We start from the raw sequence: 12,940 nt of genomic DNA on the forward strand, positions 1-12,940 counted from the left end.
GTTGGCCCCATTATCCTCCAAACCTCCCAAGATCCTCCTGCCATCCCCCCTCCGAACATCCCTCATACCTTTCTCTGATGGTTGACAAGAGGGATGACCACTCCCTTCTGTCAGTAGGCCTGTGTCCACAGAATGACAGGCCTTCCCCTTCCCAGTGTATCCTAGGATGCACCAGGGAGGGGCCTAAGGCCCTTATTGGCCCAGGCGCTTGGGCCAACTGAAATCTTAGGCCTCTCTCCCAGTGCATGCTGGGATGTACTGGGAGTGGCTTAAGATTCTGGTTAGCCAGATCCCTTGATGTCTCGGTGGCGGCAGGAAGAATTGGGTACTCCTCCTACCGTGGACATTCAAGGGGGGACTTTGGGGGTTCCGGCAGGAAGGAGTGGCCATCCCTCCTGCCTGCCAACTTCACGGGGGGTAAGGGTTCCCTGCTGAGGCTGCTAAACTTATCGCAGCAGGGATATTCCCTTGCCGAGATCCGCTTAGTGGCCGCGTCTATATGAAATATAGTCCAGCAGGTAATATACGGTATAAAGCAGCCATTTGAGAGTCCCTGAAATGCTGTTCCCTGTGGGCCTCATGCTAGGAGGTTAAATACGCTACCTCATGTACAGTTGATGACACTGTCTTTTGAAGAATAGGCACAAATTCTTCTACAAATGAGAAAGCATTAGGAGCCAGAATTTGGTAAAAGCTTAGTTTCTTAGCTGTAAACAAATTTTAAAAAAGCCACAGTCAGAGACAATACATCTACATATATAACAAGAATAACCAAACTAGTGCAAAGTTGTTCTATTACCGTTAAATTCAATTGCTCATATGATGCGTCACTTTTAATATAATATTATTTTGACATTAATAAGAGGATGCTTACTAAAGTAATGTAAATGAACTGACAGATTGCATTTAACATACTGACCAAGAAAGTCAAACATCCTGCTTTTAACTGTGTGCCAGAGATGCATGGAGATGAAGCTTTGAACTTAAACCCAGGACTTCTGTACCAAAGCCCAGAGTTCTAGTCAGTAGACCACTACTCTTCCCTGGTCGTAAAACAAGGTAAAAGAAGGAAACAGGTTTTTCCACATCAAAATATAGATCATCAAATCTTTTGAGATTTCCCTCTGACTTAAATATTTTCTTTTATCAAGCAGCTAAGATCTAAAACTCTCTCCCATATGAAGTATGACCTTGTAATTCTTATCTTCGATTTTGCAAACTTTTAAAGACCCACTTGTTTTGTAAACATCTTTTGCAATAGCTGTTTCTGTTATTAATGTTCACTCTTGCTGTACTATCCCAATTTAGGTATACAATACTGATCAGTTTTCTTATTATTGCCTTGCTCTGAACCCTCTATGGGGACAAAGTGAGTTATAAAAGCAAATATACCCATGTTTTTTTTATTACAAGAGCTTAGGAAAGGTGAGAATAAAGACTGTCCCACTGTCATCATATAATAACAAACTTTTATTGATTATGACAGGAGTCGCCATGCAACATATTACTAATAATTGGAAAAATTATACTAATCTTAGTTATTCATTCTGGTGGAATTCATTGTGTCACATTTATAAGATGGAAAGAGTAATTGCTTAAAAAGGGAATTATAATAACTTTATAAAGATCTGGGGGCCAATGGCAAATTATTGTAATGAGTAGACATCATTTTCCATTGATAGTATATTTATACATGGGGGAGGGAATTGGTAGGAAATTTTATCAAATAATTAAGATTACAATATATACATGATATGTTTGTTTGAAATAATTGAGGAAGGGTGGGTGGGAAGGGAATAAACTATTTATTTATGTTGATAAAGCACAGTTACTTACCGTAACAGGTGTTATCCAGGGACAGCAGGCAGATATTCTTGACTGATGGGTGACGGCACCGACGGAGCCCCAGTACGGACACTTTTAGAGTGATTGCACTCTAAGAACTTGGAAAGTTCTGGTAAGCCGCACCGCGCACGCGCGAGTGCCTTCCCGCCCGACAGAGGCGCGCGGTCCCCAGTTATGATAAGCCAGCTAAGAAGCCAACCCGGGGAGGTGGGTGGGACGCAAGAATATCTGCCTGCTGTCCCTGGATAACACCTGTTACGGTAAGTAACTGTGCTTTATCCCAGGACAAGCAGGCAGCTATTCTTGACTGATGGGTGACCTCCAAGCTAACAAAAAGAGGGATGGAGGGAAGGTTGGCCATTAGGAAAACAAATTTTGCAAAACAGATTGGCCGAAGTGTCCATCCCGTCTGGAAAATGCGTCCAGACAATAATGAGAAGTAAAAGTATGAACTGAGGACCAAGTGGCAGCCTTGCAGATTTCCTCAATGGGCGTGGACCGGAGGAAAGCAACAGACGCTGCCATAGCTCGGACTTTATGGGCTGTTACTGAACCTTCCAGTGTCAGTCCGGTCTGAGCATAACAGAAAGAAATGCACGCTGCCAGCCAATTAGACAATGTACGTTTAGAAACAGGACGTCCTAATTTATTCGGATCAAAAGACAGAAATAGCTGAGGAGCCCTCTTACAGTCCAAAGTATGCAGAGCCTGTTCTCCAGAATGCGAGTGAGGTTTCGGAAAGAAGACAGGCAGAACAATGGATTGGTTGAGATGGAATTCAGAGACAACCTTAGGGAGAAACTTTGGATGAGTACGCAGAACCACCTTGTCGTGATGAAAGACCGTAAAAGGTGGATCTGCAACTAGTGCATGTAGCTCACTGACCCTCCTGGCAGAGGTGAGGGCGATGAGGAAAAGAACCTTCCAAGTGAGAAACTTGAAAGGGGCAGTAGCCAAAGGTTCAAATGGAGGCTTCATTAAGACGGAAAGAACCACATTAAGATCCCAGATAACAGGAGGTGTTTTAAGAGGTGGTTTCACATTGAAAAGACCCCGCATGAACCTGGACACCAGGGGATGAGCTGAGAGGAGCTTTCCATGGACTGGCTCATGAAATGCCGCAATAGCACTTAAGTGGACTCTGACAGACGAAGACTTGAGACCAGAGTCAGACAAAGAAAGGAGATAATCCAATAAAGTTTCCACTGCAAGGGAAGTGGGATTATGTTGACGGAGGAAGCACCAGGAAGAGAAACGTGTCCACTTCTGATGGTAACATTGCAGAGTGGCAGGTTTCCTGGAGGCATCCAGAATGGAACGAACAGGCTGAGATAAAATTGTATCATGAGAAGTCAGCCCGAGAGATACCAAGCTGTCAGGTGCAGAGACTGGAGGTTGGGATGTAGAAGGGTCCCCTGCTGTTGTGTAAGCAGAGAAGGAAACAGAGGAAGAAGAAAGGGCTCCCTGGAACTGAGTTGAAGTAGAAGGGAGAACCAATGTTGCCTGGGCCACCTTGGAGCAATCAGAATCATGGTGGCTCGTTCCCTCTTGAGCTTGAACAAGGTTCTCAGAATGAGAGGCAGAGGAGGGAAAGCATATAGAAACAGATTGGACCAATCGAGGAGAAATGCATCCGCTGCCAGACGGTGAGGTGTGTAGAGTCTGGAGCAGAAGAGGGGCAGCTGGTGATTGAGAGGGGCTGCAAAGAGGTCTATCTGAGGAGTGCCCCACTGAGTGAAGATGGACTGCAGAGTGAGAGGATCGAGTGACCACTCGTGAGGTTGGAGAACTCTGCTGAGTTTGTCCGCCAAACAATTCTGTTTTCCCTGAATGTAGATAGCCTTCAGGAATAGATGGTGATTTATGGCCCAAGTCCAGATCTTCTGGGCTTCCTGGCACAAGAGGCGAGAGCCCGTCCCACCTTGCTTGTTGATGTAGTACATCGCCACCTGATTGTCTGTGCACAGCAAGAGAACTTGAGGAAAGAGGAGATGTTGGAAGGCCTTGAGGGCATAAAACATCGCTCTGAGTTCCAGGAAATTGATTTGATGTTTCTTTTCCTGGGGTGTCCAAAGACCCTGAGTTTGGAACTCGTTCAAATGAGCCCCCCAGGCATAAGGGGAGGCGTCGGTAGTAATAACCAGTTGATGAGGAGGTAGATGGAACAGAAGACCTCTGGATAGATTGGAGGATATCAACCACCATTGTAGAGACTGACGAAGAGATGATGTTACAGATATGTGTCGTGAGCAGGGATCCATCGCTTGGGACCACTGGTTGGCTAGGGTCCATTGAGGGATGCGTAGGTGAAGACGTGCAAAAGGGGTGACATGAACTGTAGACGCCATGTGACCCAAGAGAACCATCATGCGCTTGGCAGAGATGGACGTCTGCAGAAGTACCTGTTGACATAGAAATTGAAGCATGAGAAGACGGTTGGAGGGTAGGAACGCTCTCATTAGGACTGTGTCTAGAACTGCTCCAATGAATTGAAGATTCTGAGAGGGAATGAGATGAGATTTGGGTAGATTGATCTCGAATCCCAGCAAACGGAGAAATAGAATGGTCTGGTTGGTGGCCGTGAGAACAGTCTGAGGCGCATCGGCCTTGATCAACCAATCGTCCAGATAAGGAAACACCTGAAGGTGGTGAGTACGAAGAAAAGCAGCTACCACAATCAGGCATTTGGTGAACACTCTTGGAGAGGAGGCAAGACCGAAGGGCAGAACCTTGTACTGGTAGTGACAACGATTGATCATGAAGCGGAGATACTTTCTGGATGCTAGATCGATCGGTATGTGAGTGTATGCTTCTTTGAGATCGAGGGAGCATAGCCAGTCGCCTTGATTGAGAAGGGGGTAAAGAGTGGCCAGAGACAACATTTTGAATTTCTCTTTGACCAAGCATTTGTTGAGGTCCCGAAGATCTAGAATAGGTCTTAGATCTCCTGTTTTTTTGGGGACTAGGAAATAACGTGAATAGAATCCCTGCCCCTTTTGATCTAGAGGAACTTCCTCTATGGCGTTCAGAAGGAGGAGGGATTGAACTTCCTGAAGAAGGAGGGAGGACTGAGGAGAGTTCAAAGCAGACTCTTTTGGAACACTTTGGCCCGGAAGAGTGTGAAAGTTGAGAGAGTAGCCGTGGCGGATGATGTTGAGGACCCACTGGTCCGAGGTGATGGATTCCCAGCGGCTGATGAAGACAGTAAGGCGTCCTCCTATAGGCTGTGGAAGATGGGTAGCAGGATGGAGACTGGCTATGTCCTGGAGAACTAAGTCAAAAGGGTTGAGTGGATTTTTGCGAAGGGGGAGGCTTCACCTGTTGTTGCTGCTGTGCTGGTCTAGCAGCTGGCCTCTGTTGTTGTCGCTGACGTCTGGGTTGTTGCTGGGCTTGTGGCAAAGGGCGAGCAACAAATCGACGTTGGTAGGCCGACTGTTGGCGAAAAGGCCTAGAAGGTGGGGTTTTCTTTTTGGTTTTGAGGAGAGTATCCCACCTAGTTTCATGTGCCGACAACTTTTGAGTGGTGGAGTCCATGGATTCTCCAAAGAGCTCATCCCCTAGGCACGGTGTATTAGCTAGTCGATCCTGATGATTGACATCTAGTTCTGACACTCTGAGCCACGCCAGTCGACGCATAGCCACCGACATAGCTGTAGCACGAGAGGTCAGCTCAAAGGTGTCATAGATCGATCTAACCATGAACTTCCTAAGCTGCAACAGTGATGAAGTAGTGCGGCGAAAAGCAGATTTTTTACGGTCAGGGAGGTACTTCTCAAAAGTAGTGAGATCTTGAATTAGATGTTTAAGATAAAAGGAGAAGTGGAATGCATAATTCCCTGACCTGTTGGCTAACATGGCATTTTGGTATAGCCGTTTGCCAAATTTGTCCATGGCCTGTCCCTCTCTGCCAGGAGGGACTGAGGCGTACACACTAGCTCCCGTGGATTTTTTCAGAGTGGATTCAACCAAGAGGGACTCATGTGGGAGCTGTGGTTTGTCAAACCCAGGAATTGGGATGACTTTGTATAAGGAGTCTAATTTGCGAGGTGCTCCAGGAATAGTCAAGGGTGTCTCCAAATTCTTGTAAAAGGTCTCTCTCAAGATATCATGGAGGGGTAGCTTGAGATATTCCTTTGGAGGTTGGTCAAAATCCAGTGCTTCAAGAAAAGCTTTGGATTTTTTCGACTCAGCCTCCAAGGGGATAGAGAGAGAGTCACACATCTCTTTTAAAAAGGATGAGAATGAAGATACATCTGGTCTAGAAGATGGATCTAAAGTAGAAGGGTCCTCATCACCAGATGAACATTCCCCTTCAGAGAGCATAGGATCCTCTGAATCACCCCACAGATCAGGATCTCGAATTTGAAAACTGTGTCGAGAATCTGGAGTGGAGGGATCAAGATGTCGGGACTTGCGTACCGATTTTCCTGATCTCATAGAGACGGTACCGGGAGATTGCCGTTGCACCGGTGCCGCAGTCTGAACAGCCTGATGCTGAGCAGTCGACTCTGGTGCCAGGACTGGCATGGAAGTAGACTGTGTCGGTGCCGACAAAGAGGAAGCCGAGAGCATAGGCTGTGCCACTATCGGCACCGATGGCTCAGACCGGACCGGTACCGGAAGGTTCGGTACCAGGAGTGCAGGAAGGATTTGTTTTAGCTGAGTTTCCAATTGCACTTGTAAGACGGCAGCAATGCGCTCGTCTAAAGTAGGCACCGGTACCGCTTTTCTCTTCTGCGGTACCTTTGGTGCCGCTCTACACTCCGAAGAGGAACCCGATGTCGAGGGGCTTACCTCTATCGGTGCGGAGCGCTTCCGCGGGCGCCTCGTGGTCGGCAGGATTGGGCTCTCTGCTACTTTGACCGGAGGACGCTCCAGCGGGGAAGGCTTCTTAGCCGGCTTACCTGACTGGTGCGGCGCCGACGCGGTATCGCGCGGCGTCGATGAGACGGGTGCCGACTGCGTCGGGATCGAAGTAGGGACCAGTGCCGCCGTGTCCGACATGTCGGTACCGAATAATAACCGTTGCTGAATTTGACGGTTTTTTAGGGTTCTTTTTTGGAGAGTGGCACAGCGTGTGCAGGAGGATGCCCGATGGTCAGGTCCGAGGCACTGCAAACACCAGTTGTGCGGGTCAGAGTTAGAAATAGGCCTCGCGCACCGCTGGCACTTTTTAAAGCCGGGTTGGGGGGGCATGAACGTAAACACGGCTTCTGCCAAATCGAAGGCCGAGGCCTCGATGGTGGCAGCAGGCCCCGCCGGGCAAAACGAAAAAATAAGAAGAAAACCAAAATTCGGGTTTTTTTTTTTTAAAGAAAATAAATAAATAAAAAGAGGGAAACAATATTTCCCAAGAAGTTTACGCGAGCGGGAAGGCGAAAAATAGAAAAAGTTCAACAGCCGTTGAAACGTGCGTCTTCTTGGCTCCGCGGAAACAAGAAAACTGGGGACCGCGCGCCTCTGTCGGGCGGGAAGGCACTCGCGCGTGCGCGGTGCGGCTTACCAGAACTTTCCAAGTTCTTAGAGTGCAATCACTCTAAAAGTGTCCGTACCGGGGCTCCGTCGGTGCCGTCACCCTTCAGTCAAGAATAGCTGCCTGCTTGTCCTGGGATAATAGAAATAATTTTAAGTGCTGTGTAAAAGTTTTCAATGTTGTAATCTTGTGCACTTGTTATAAGTTTTAAAATGAATAAAGAATTAAAAAAAAAAAAAGACTGTCCCGCTGCTTTCAATTACTTTTGGTCCATTAGTCATCCACACCGGCTGACTGCCTACAGGATGTGCCTCTCGCGGCAAGAGGCATGTCCTGTAGGAAGTCAGCTGGAGTAGGTGACTCTCCTCCTGGCCGGAGTATCTCCTCCTCTCCCCGCACCTCCCGGATCCCTTCACCGAAGCGGGTCACGGCCAAATGGGCCTCCGCAGACTTCTGGGGTCTTCCGGCTGGGGGCATTTAAATTTAATGTGCTGCCGGCCGGAAAGTTTGCACGACACTCCATTAGTCTGACATACCTTTCAGTCCATTTTTATGCAGCCAGTCTGCTGAAGTTTTGGGTAGGAATCCTGGAATTACTATACTAAGGGGACCTTCATGATTTGGAGGCTGGGGTAGATACTGCATAGGTGGCAACTTTGCAACCTCTGTGGAAATCTGAAATAGTTTCAAGATACAGAATAATAAAGTACTGTGGCTGCTGTGTTAATCCATTTAAACACATTGAAAGAAGAGGATGGGATATAAATCCAAATAAATAAATAAATAGGTCTCATTGCATACAATAGGACTTGTGCTAAAATGTCATGAGTTGTGGCAAAATAACCCAAAATAACTTCCCCCTAAATGTAAAGATGCTCTAGAATGACTCCTTTACTTCTTGCATCATGCCAGTGAGTGTATCATCAAGAGTTCCCTGTGTCATTTCTTTGATCTTGCTGAGAACATCCCAGGCTTTCTGACATTCATGAAGTAGCATCTGTACATCACTGCTGGTATTCAGATGATCCTGTAAAAACAAAAAGTTAAGTGTAATCACAAATGTACATTTTACAGAAAAATTTCTATAGGAATTTTCCAAGCTATATTTTGTGTTAGCAAACATAGGTTCGTTTGGTTTTTTTATATTACATTACATTGATGTCTTCTATCCCACCAATACCTTCCAGTTCTAGGCGGTTTACAACAAGAAATTAGCCTGGGCATTCCCAGGGAGATTACAAGGTTGATAGCTATAGTATGCGTCGGGATCTGGGAAGGGTCGATAAGGTTTGGTTAGATCATTTGACAAATTTCTTGATTAGTATAGTTTTCAGTTCTTTCCTGAATGTATTGTAGCTGGCCGTCATGGTCAGCAGATTTGAGAGGTGGTGGGCTATTTTTGCCGCTCTGGTGGCTAGTAGACCGTCATATATTTTTTTTTTTTGAATGCCTTTGATTGGGAGTGGGTAAAGTGTGCTTGAGTTCTCCTTGGTCTGGATGTGTTTTTCATGATTAGGCAATTGTTCAGATAGCTTGGACCATTTCCATTTAGGGCTTTGAATAGAGTGCAGTAGAATTTGTGTTGTATGCTGAGACCAGCCCCACTTTTCAAGGCTGCATTGTTTGTTCCCCTGATGAGCCAAACATTGGGGAAACAAGGTCGATTGTTGGGAAGACTGGAGAAGACGTGACAGCGTTGGAGCTCAAGTCGTCTTTTGTCAGCTTCCTTGAGCGTGCCTCTGGGTGACTTTGCCCTTTTCTAAACCTGAGCTGTTCTGTGAGGGAGTTTTTTGCCAGTGAAAGTATTTAAAGCAGTTTTGATCTGTACCTTTTGGTTCTATATTGCTACATTAGTCTGAGGCTTTTCCTCCCTCTTTTTGGGTGCATGCTGGGTTTGAAGAGGGGGGTACCTGGGTGCCATAATCACACAACATTTTTAATCATTATATGATGCTCTACAATACAAATGGTTACTGCCACTGGTCTCTGGGGGAGTGGCCAAGATGGTGGCGTAAGATGGTGGACACTTTTTAAGACACTTTAATTTCAGATCGGCATGAATTATCCTAGCCATAGTTGTCTGGATTCTCTTGCTTTTTGGCAAATGGTCCAGTGTGTTTGTGACACATCCTCCTGGCTCAGTACAAGACTGCGTACAACGTCAACATGCTTTTATGTGTGAATCGAGCGTGGTCATCCGCTGCCTGGCATACGATCCACAATGCCCGTTGATCGGATCTTGCATAGCAGCACATCAAGGCTGTTTTTGTTCCAACCTCTCTGTGGGAACTCTTTCAACAATCGTCGACTGCTGTAACCTTTTAGCAGTACCAAGTTCTTTATCAGAATTCAGTCTTCTGTAGTGAAAACCATTTTGATACAGAGACTGCTTACAAACTATTGTCTGCTTCTGTGCATTTCCCATAGGAACAATTCATTTTCACAAAGTAGTGTTGTGGTGCGATGGGAAATATTTACAACATTTTGCATTAACTTCATTCAGGACATAATGTACTAAATTTCATAAGAATCGGCCGAGTTCAGTGGAGGATACAACAAAAAACATTTTGGTGTGGGTTTTTTTTTGCAGTTCACAGTGTAGTAGAAAGTGAAGTGCCTGAGAGCACAAATGAATTTAAAAATAAAGTCAAAATTTCTGCACATTATCTACTTACCTCATTACATGAGGAATAAGAGTGGTAACGTCCTTTAACATTTTCTGCAAGGCTCTTTAAAGCAGCCTGTATAAAGAGATAGAGAAGCCAGGTTTCTGCTTAGATTGTTGAACTGGACATGATTTTCAAGACATAACATTATTAAATTGTTATATTGTATTTTTATTGCCATATCTTAAAAATCTTACAATTCAATAAACAAATGCAAAAGATATAGGAAATAAAAAAGAGAAAGAAGTAAATTCACTAAATAAAGATTCTAGGCCTAGATTTTCATAGTAACATAGTGGATGACAGCAGATAAAGACCCGAATGGTCCATCCAGTCTCCCTAACCTGATTCAATGGTCCATCCAGTCTGCCCAACCTGATTCAATTAAAAAAAAAAATGACAGGCTGCTATCACAGCCATTAAAATAGAGATTTTAAAAAAGTGAGTCATTCTCCAAAAAAACACTCATGCAAATGAGGTTGGTGGAGAGTAGCGAAGATTCGCTAAATTTGCATGTGCCCATCGCTGGTTATAGTGATGGACACATGTGCAGAATAAACAAAACAAAACACACCAACAGAAGGAGAGATGCACAATCTCTACCACTGCCTACTGACACACACACCCTAAAGCTGCAGTGGCATCTCTAGTTTAGTTACTATACCCCTTTTGCTTTTTAAAATCATAATCATAAAGCAAAATAAACCAAAGCCAACCACTCCCATGCTGCTAACTTATGAAGTTCACTAAACTTGTTCACTTGGACTACATCTAGGTGACAGTACAGCAAAACAATGGCATGCAATCAAGAGAAAACATGTCATACTGTATAAAAGTGTAATTTTCAAAACTTTTTAATACAATGAAAATCAATAATGTCGCCATACAACATATTACCAGTAATTGGAAAAATTACAGTAGACTTAACTATACCTTCTGGTGGAATTAGTTATGCCACATTTACAAATTGGAAAGAGTAATTGCCATACAAAGAGGGAATTATAATAATTTTTTTTTTTTTTTTTTTTTTTTTTTTTTTTAATTTTTTATTTATAAATTTTCCATTCTTACAATATTTGAATCATACAATATATATCAATTATTACATATTCAAAATATTATCATTAATAATTCATAGTATTTATAATATATATATAATATAGGAATTATAATAATTTTAAAAAGATTTGGGGGCCATTGACAAATTATTGCAATGAGTAGACACCATTATCCATTGAAAGTACACTTATACATAGGGGGGAGGGGTGGGTATAAAGTTATATTAAGGTTTGATCAATTGATAATATTTATATGATATTTTTGATTAAAATATTTGTGGGAAGGGTGGGAGGGGAGGGTATAAATGTATGTTTTTAAGGATGATGTTAAAAGAAGTACAAGTGATATTTACAAGGTTTAAATGACGTAATTTTTGTTATTGATGTAAGATGGAAAAATGAATAAAGAATTTGAAAAAAAAAATAATGTAACTATCGCAGGCAGTTAAGGTTGCCAGAGGGAACTGCTGAAATTGGACAACATAAATGATGATCAGAAGGAGAAAAGAGTTAATAAACAAAAGATGTAAGAACTACTCTAAATTAATTTGTGAAAAGGCAAGGTCCTCAGTCATCTTAAAACAGTGCAAAAACACAGCTATCAGATTGATATATTCACTGAAAAAATACGCTCCCATTACCACTGCTGTCCATGACTCCCACTGGCTCCCACTACAAGCACGCATACAATACAAATTCTTCTGCACCCTCTTCAGAGCCCTAAATGGAACTGGTCCTAAACAACCACCTAATCAGAAATAACCCATCAAGACTGAGGAGAATGCAGGCTCTCTTCACCCATCCCCCCAGCAAAAGGCATACAAAGCGAAAAAATTATATGACGAACTACTATCTACCAGAGCGGTGAAAATAGACCGCCACCTCTCCAAGCTGCTGACCAAGACAACCAGGAAAGAACTGAAAACTATACTTTTCAAAAAATTTGTCAAATGAGCTAACTAAAACCTTATAAACCCTCCCCCTGATCAAGTTTCAAGTTTATTAAAAGATTTTATAAATCGCTTATCCCAATTTCTAAGCGGTTTACATTATATAATTACATAAAAACAAGTATTACTTTGGGGTATAATAACGTTAAAAACACAATAAAAACACTAATAACATGAACAGACTCACTCAAACAGCAGGGTAGTAGGGCAGAAATACAATTCTGATAGGATAGGGGTAACATAAAAGGAAGGTACGGTAGGAGTGGGATGATAGCATTCTTCTGGTGGTTTTGTCCTTAGAAGGACAGTTTTTATCCGAAAGCATCTTGGAATAGAAATGTTTTTAACTGCACTTTAAATTGTTTTAAGTTGGACTCGCTCATGCTAGTCTTCAATTCGTGTAAGCTCACTCTATCTATCAACTCCATAAGCTCCCTGGGAATGCCCAGGGCAATTCTTTTTGTAAACCGCCTAGAACTGAAAGGTATTGGCGGGACAGAAAACACTAATGTAATGTAATCTTTTGGTTATTTTCTACAGTCTGTTGCCCCTCTTTTCTCCTTTACAGTGCTAGGGAGGGAAGATCTCCTATTTTGATTATTTTGCTCTCTTCCCTTTTTGGGTTCTCTTAAGAGGATCTGAAGTTAACATCTATTCCAGTTAGAGCTTATTAAAATTTTGATATTCCACCGATCAAGGTCTATTCTGCTGCACTGCTGAAAAGAGCCCCGGACCATCATCTATACGTAGGAAAAATGCCAGCATTTTAGCTTTACAATCACTTACCCGAGTTCCCTGATTGCTACATTTATATGCCACGACATGGATTAGCAGACTTCTTCCCAGGACACACTGTTGAATGTAGTCTGACAAAATTTCTGATGCTTGATCAGGGCTAAGAAGAAAAAGATATTATTTTTTTTTAAATCTTTATTCATTTTCAAAAAT

The 12,940-nt window shown here is 43.3% G+C and overlaps 1 protein-coding gene across 5 annotated transcripts in view; it reads right to left on the reverse strand.

Moving 5' to 3' along the window:
* Window positions 1-12,940, reverse strand: part of VWA3A (von Willebrand factor A domain containing 3A) — a 142,158-nt gene that overhangs the window by 92,048 nt on the left and 37,170 nt on the right. For all 5 annotated transcript variants that reach the window (XR_004536495.1, XM_033914789.1, XM_033914788.1 and 2 more), the window contains 5 exons: window positions 12,779-12,887; window positions 9,994-10,059; window positions 8,214-8,345; window positions 7,855-7,993; window positions 604-707 (listed from right to left, as the gene is read on the reverse strand). Coding sequence is in view for 4 of the 5 variants with exons in the window: in XM_033914789.1 (XP_033770680.1) it covers window positions 604-707; window positions 7,855-7,993; window positions 8,214-8,345; window positions 9,994-10,059; window positions 12,779-12,887 (550 nt within the window). In the remaining variant the exon portion in view is untranslated. The remainder of the gene's footprint in view (window positions 1-603; window positions 708-7,854; window positions 7,994-8,213; window positions 8,346-9,993; window positions 10,060-12,778; window positions 12,888-12,940) is intronic.

This window comes from Geotrypetes seraphini, chromosome 11 (genome assembly GCF_902459505.1).
Source record: "Geotrypetes seraphini chromosome 11, aGeoSer1.1, whole genome shotgun sequence".
In the NCBI taxonomy this organism is placed as follows: Eukaryota; Metazoa; Chordata; class Amphibia; order Gymnophiona; family Dermophiidae; genus Geotrypetes; species Geotrypetes seraphini.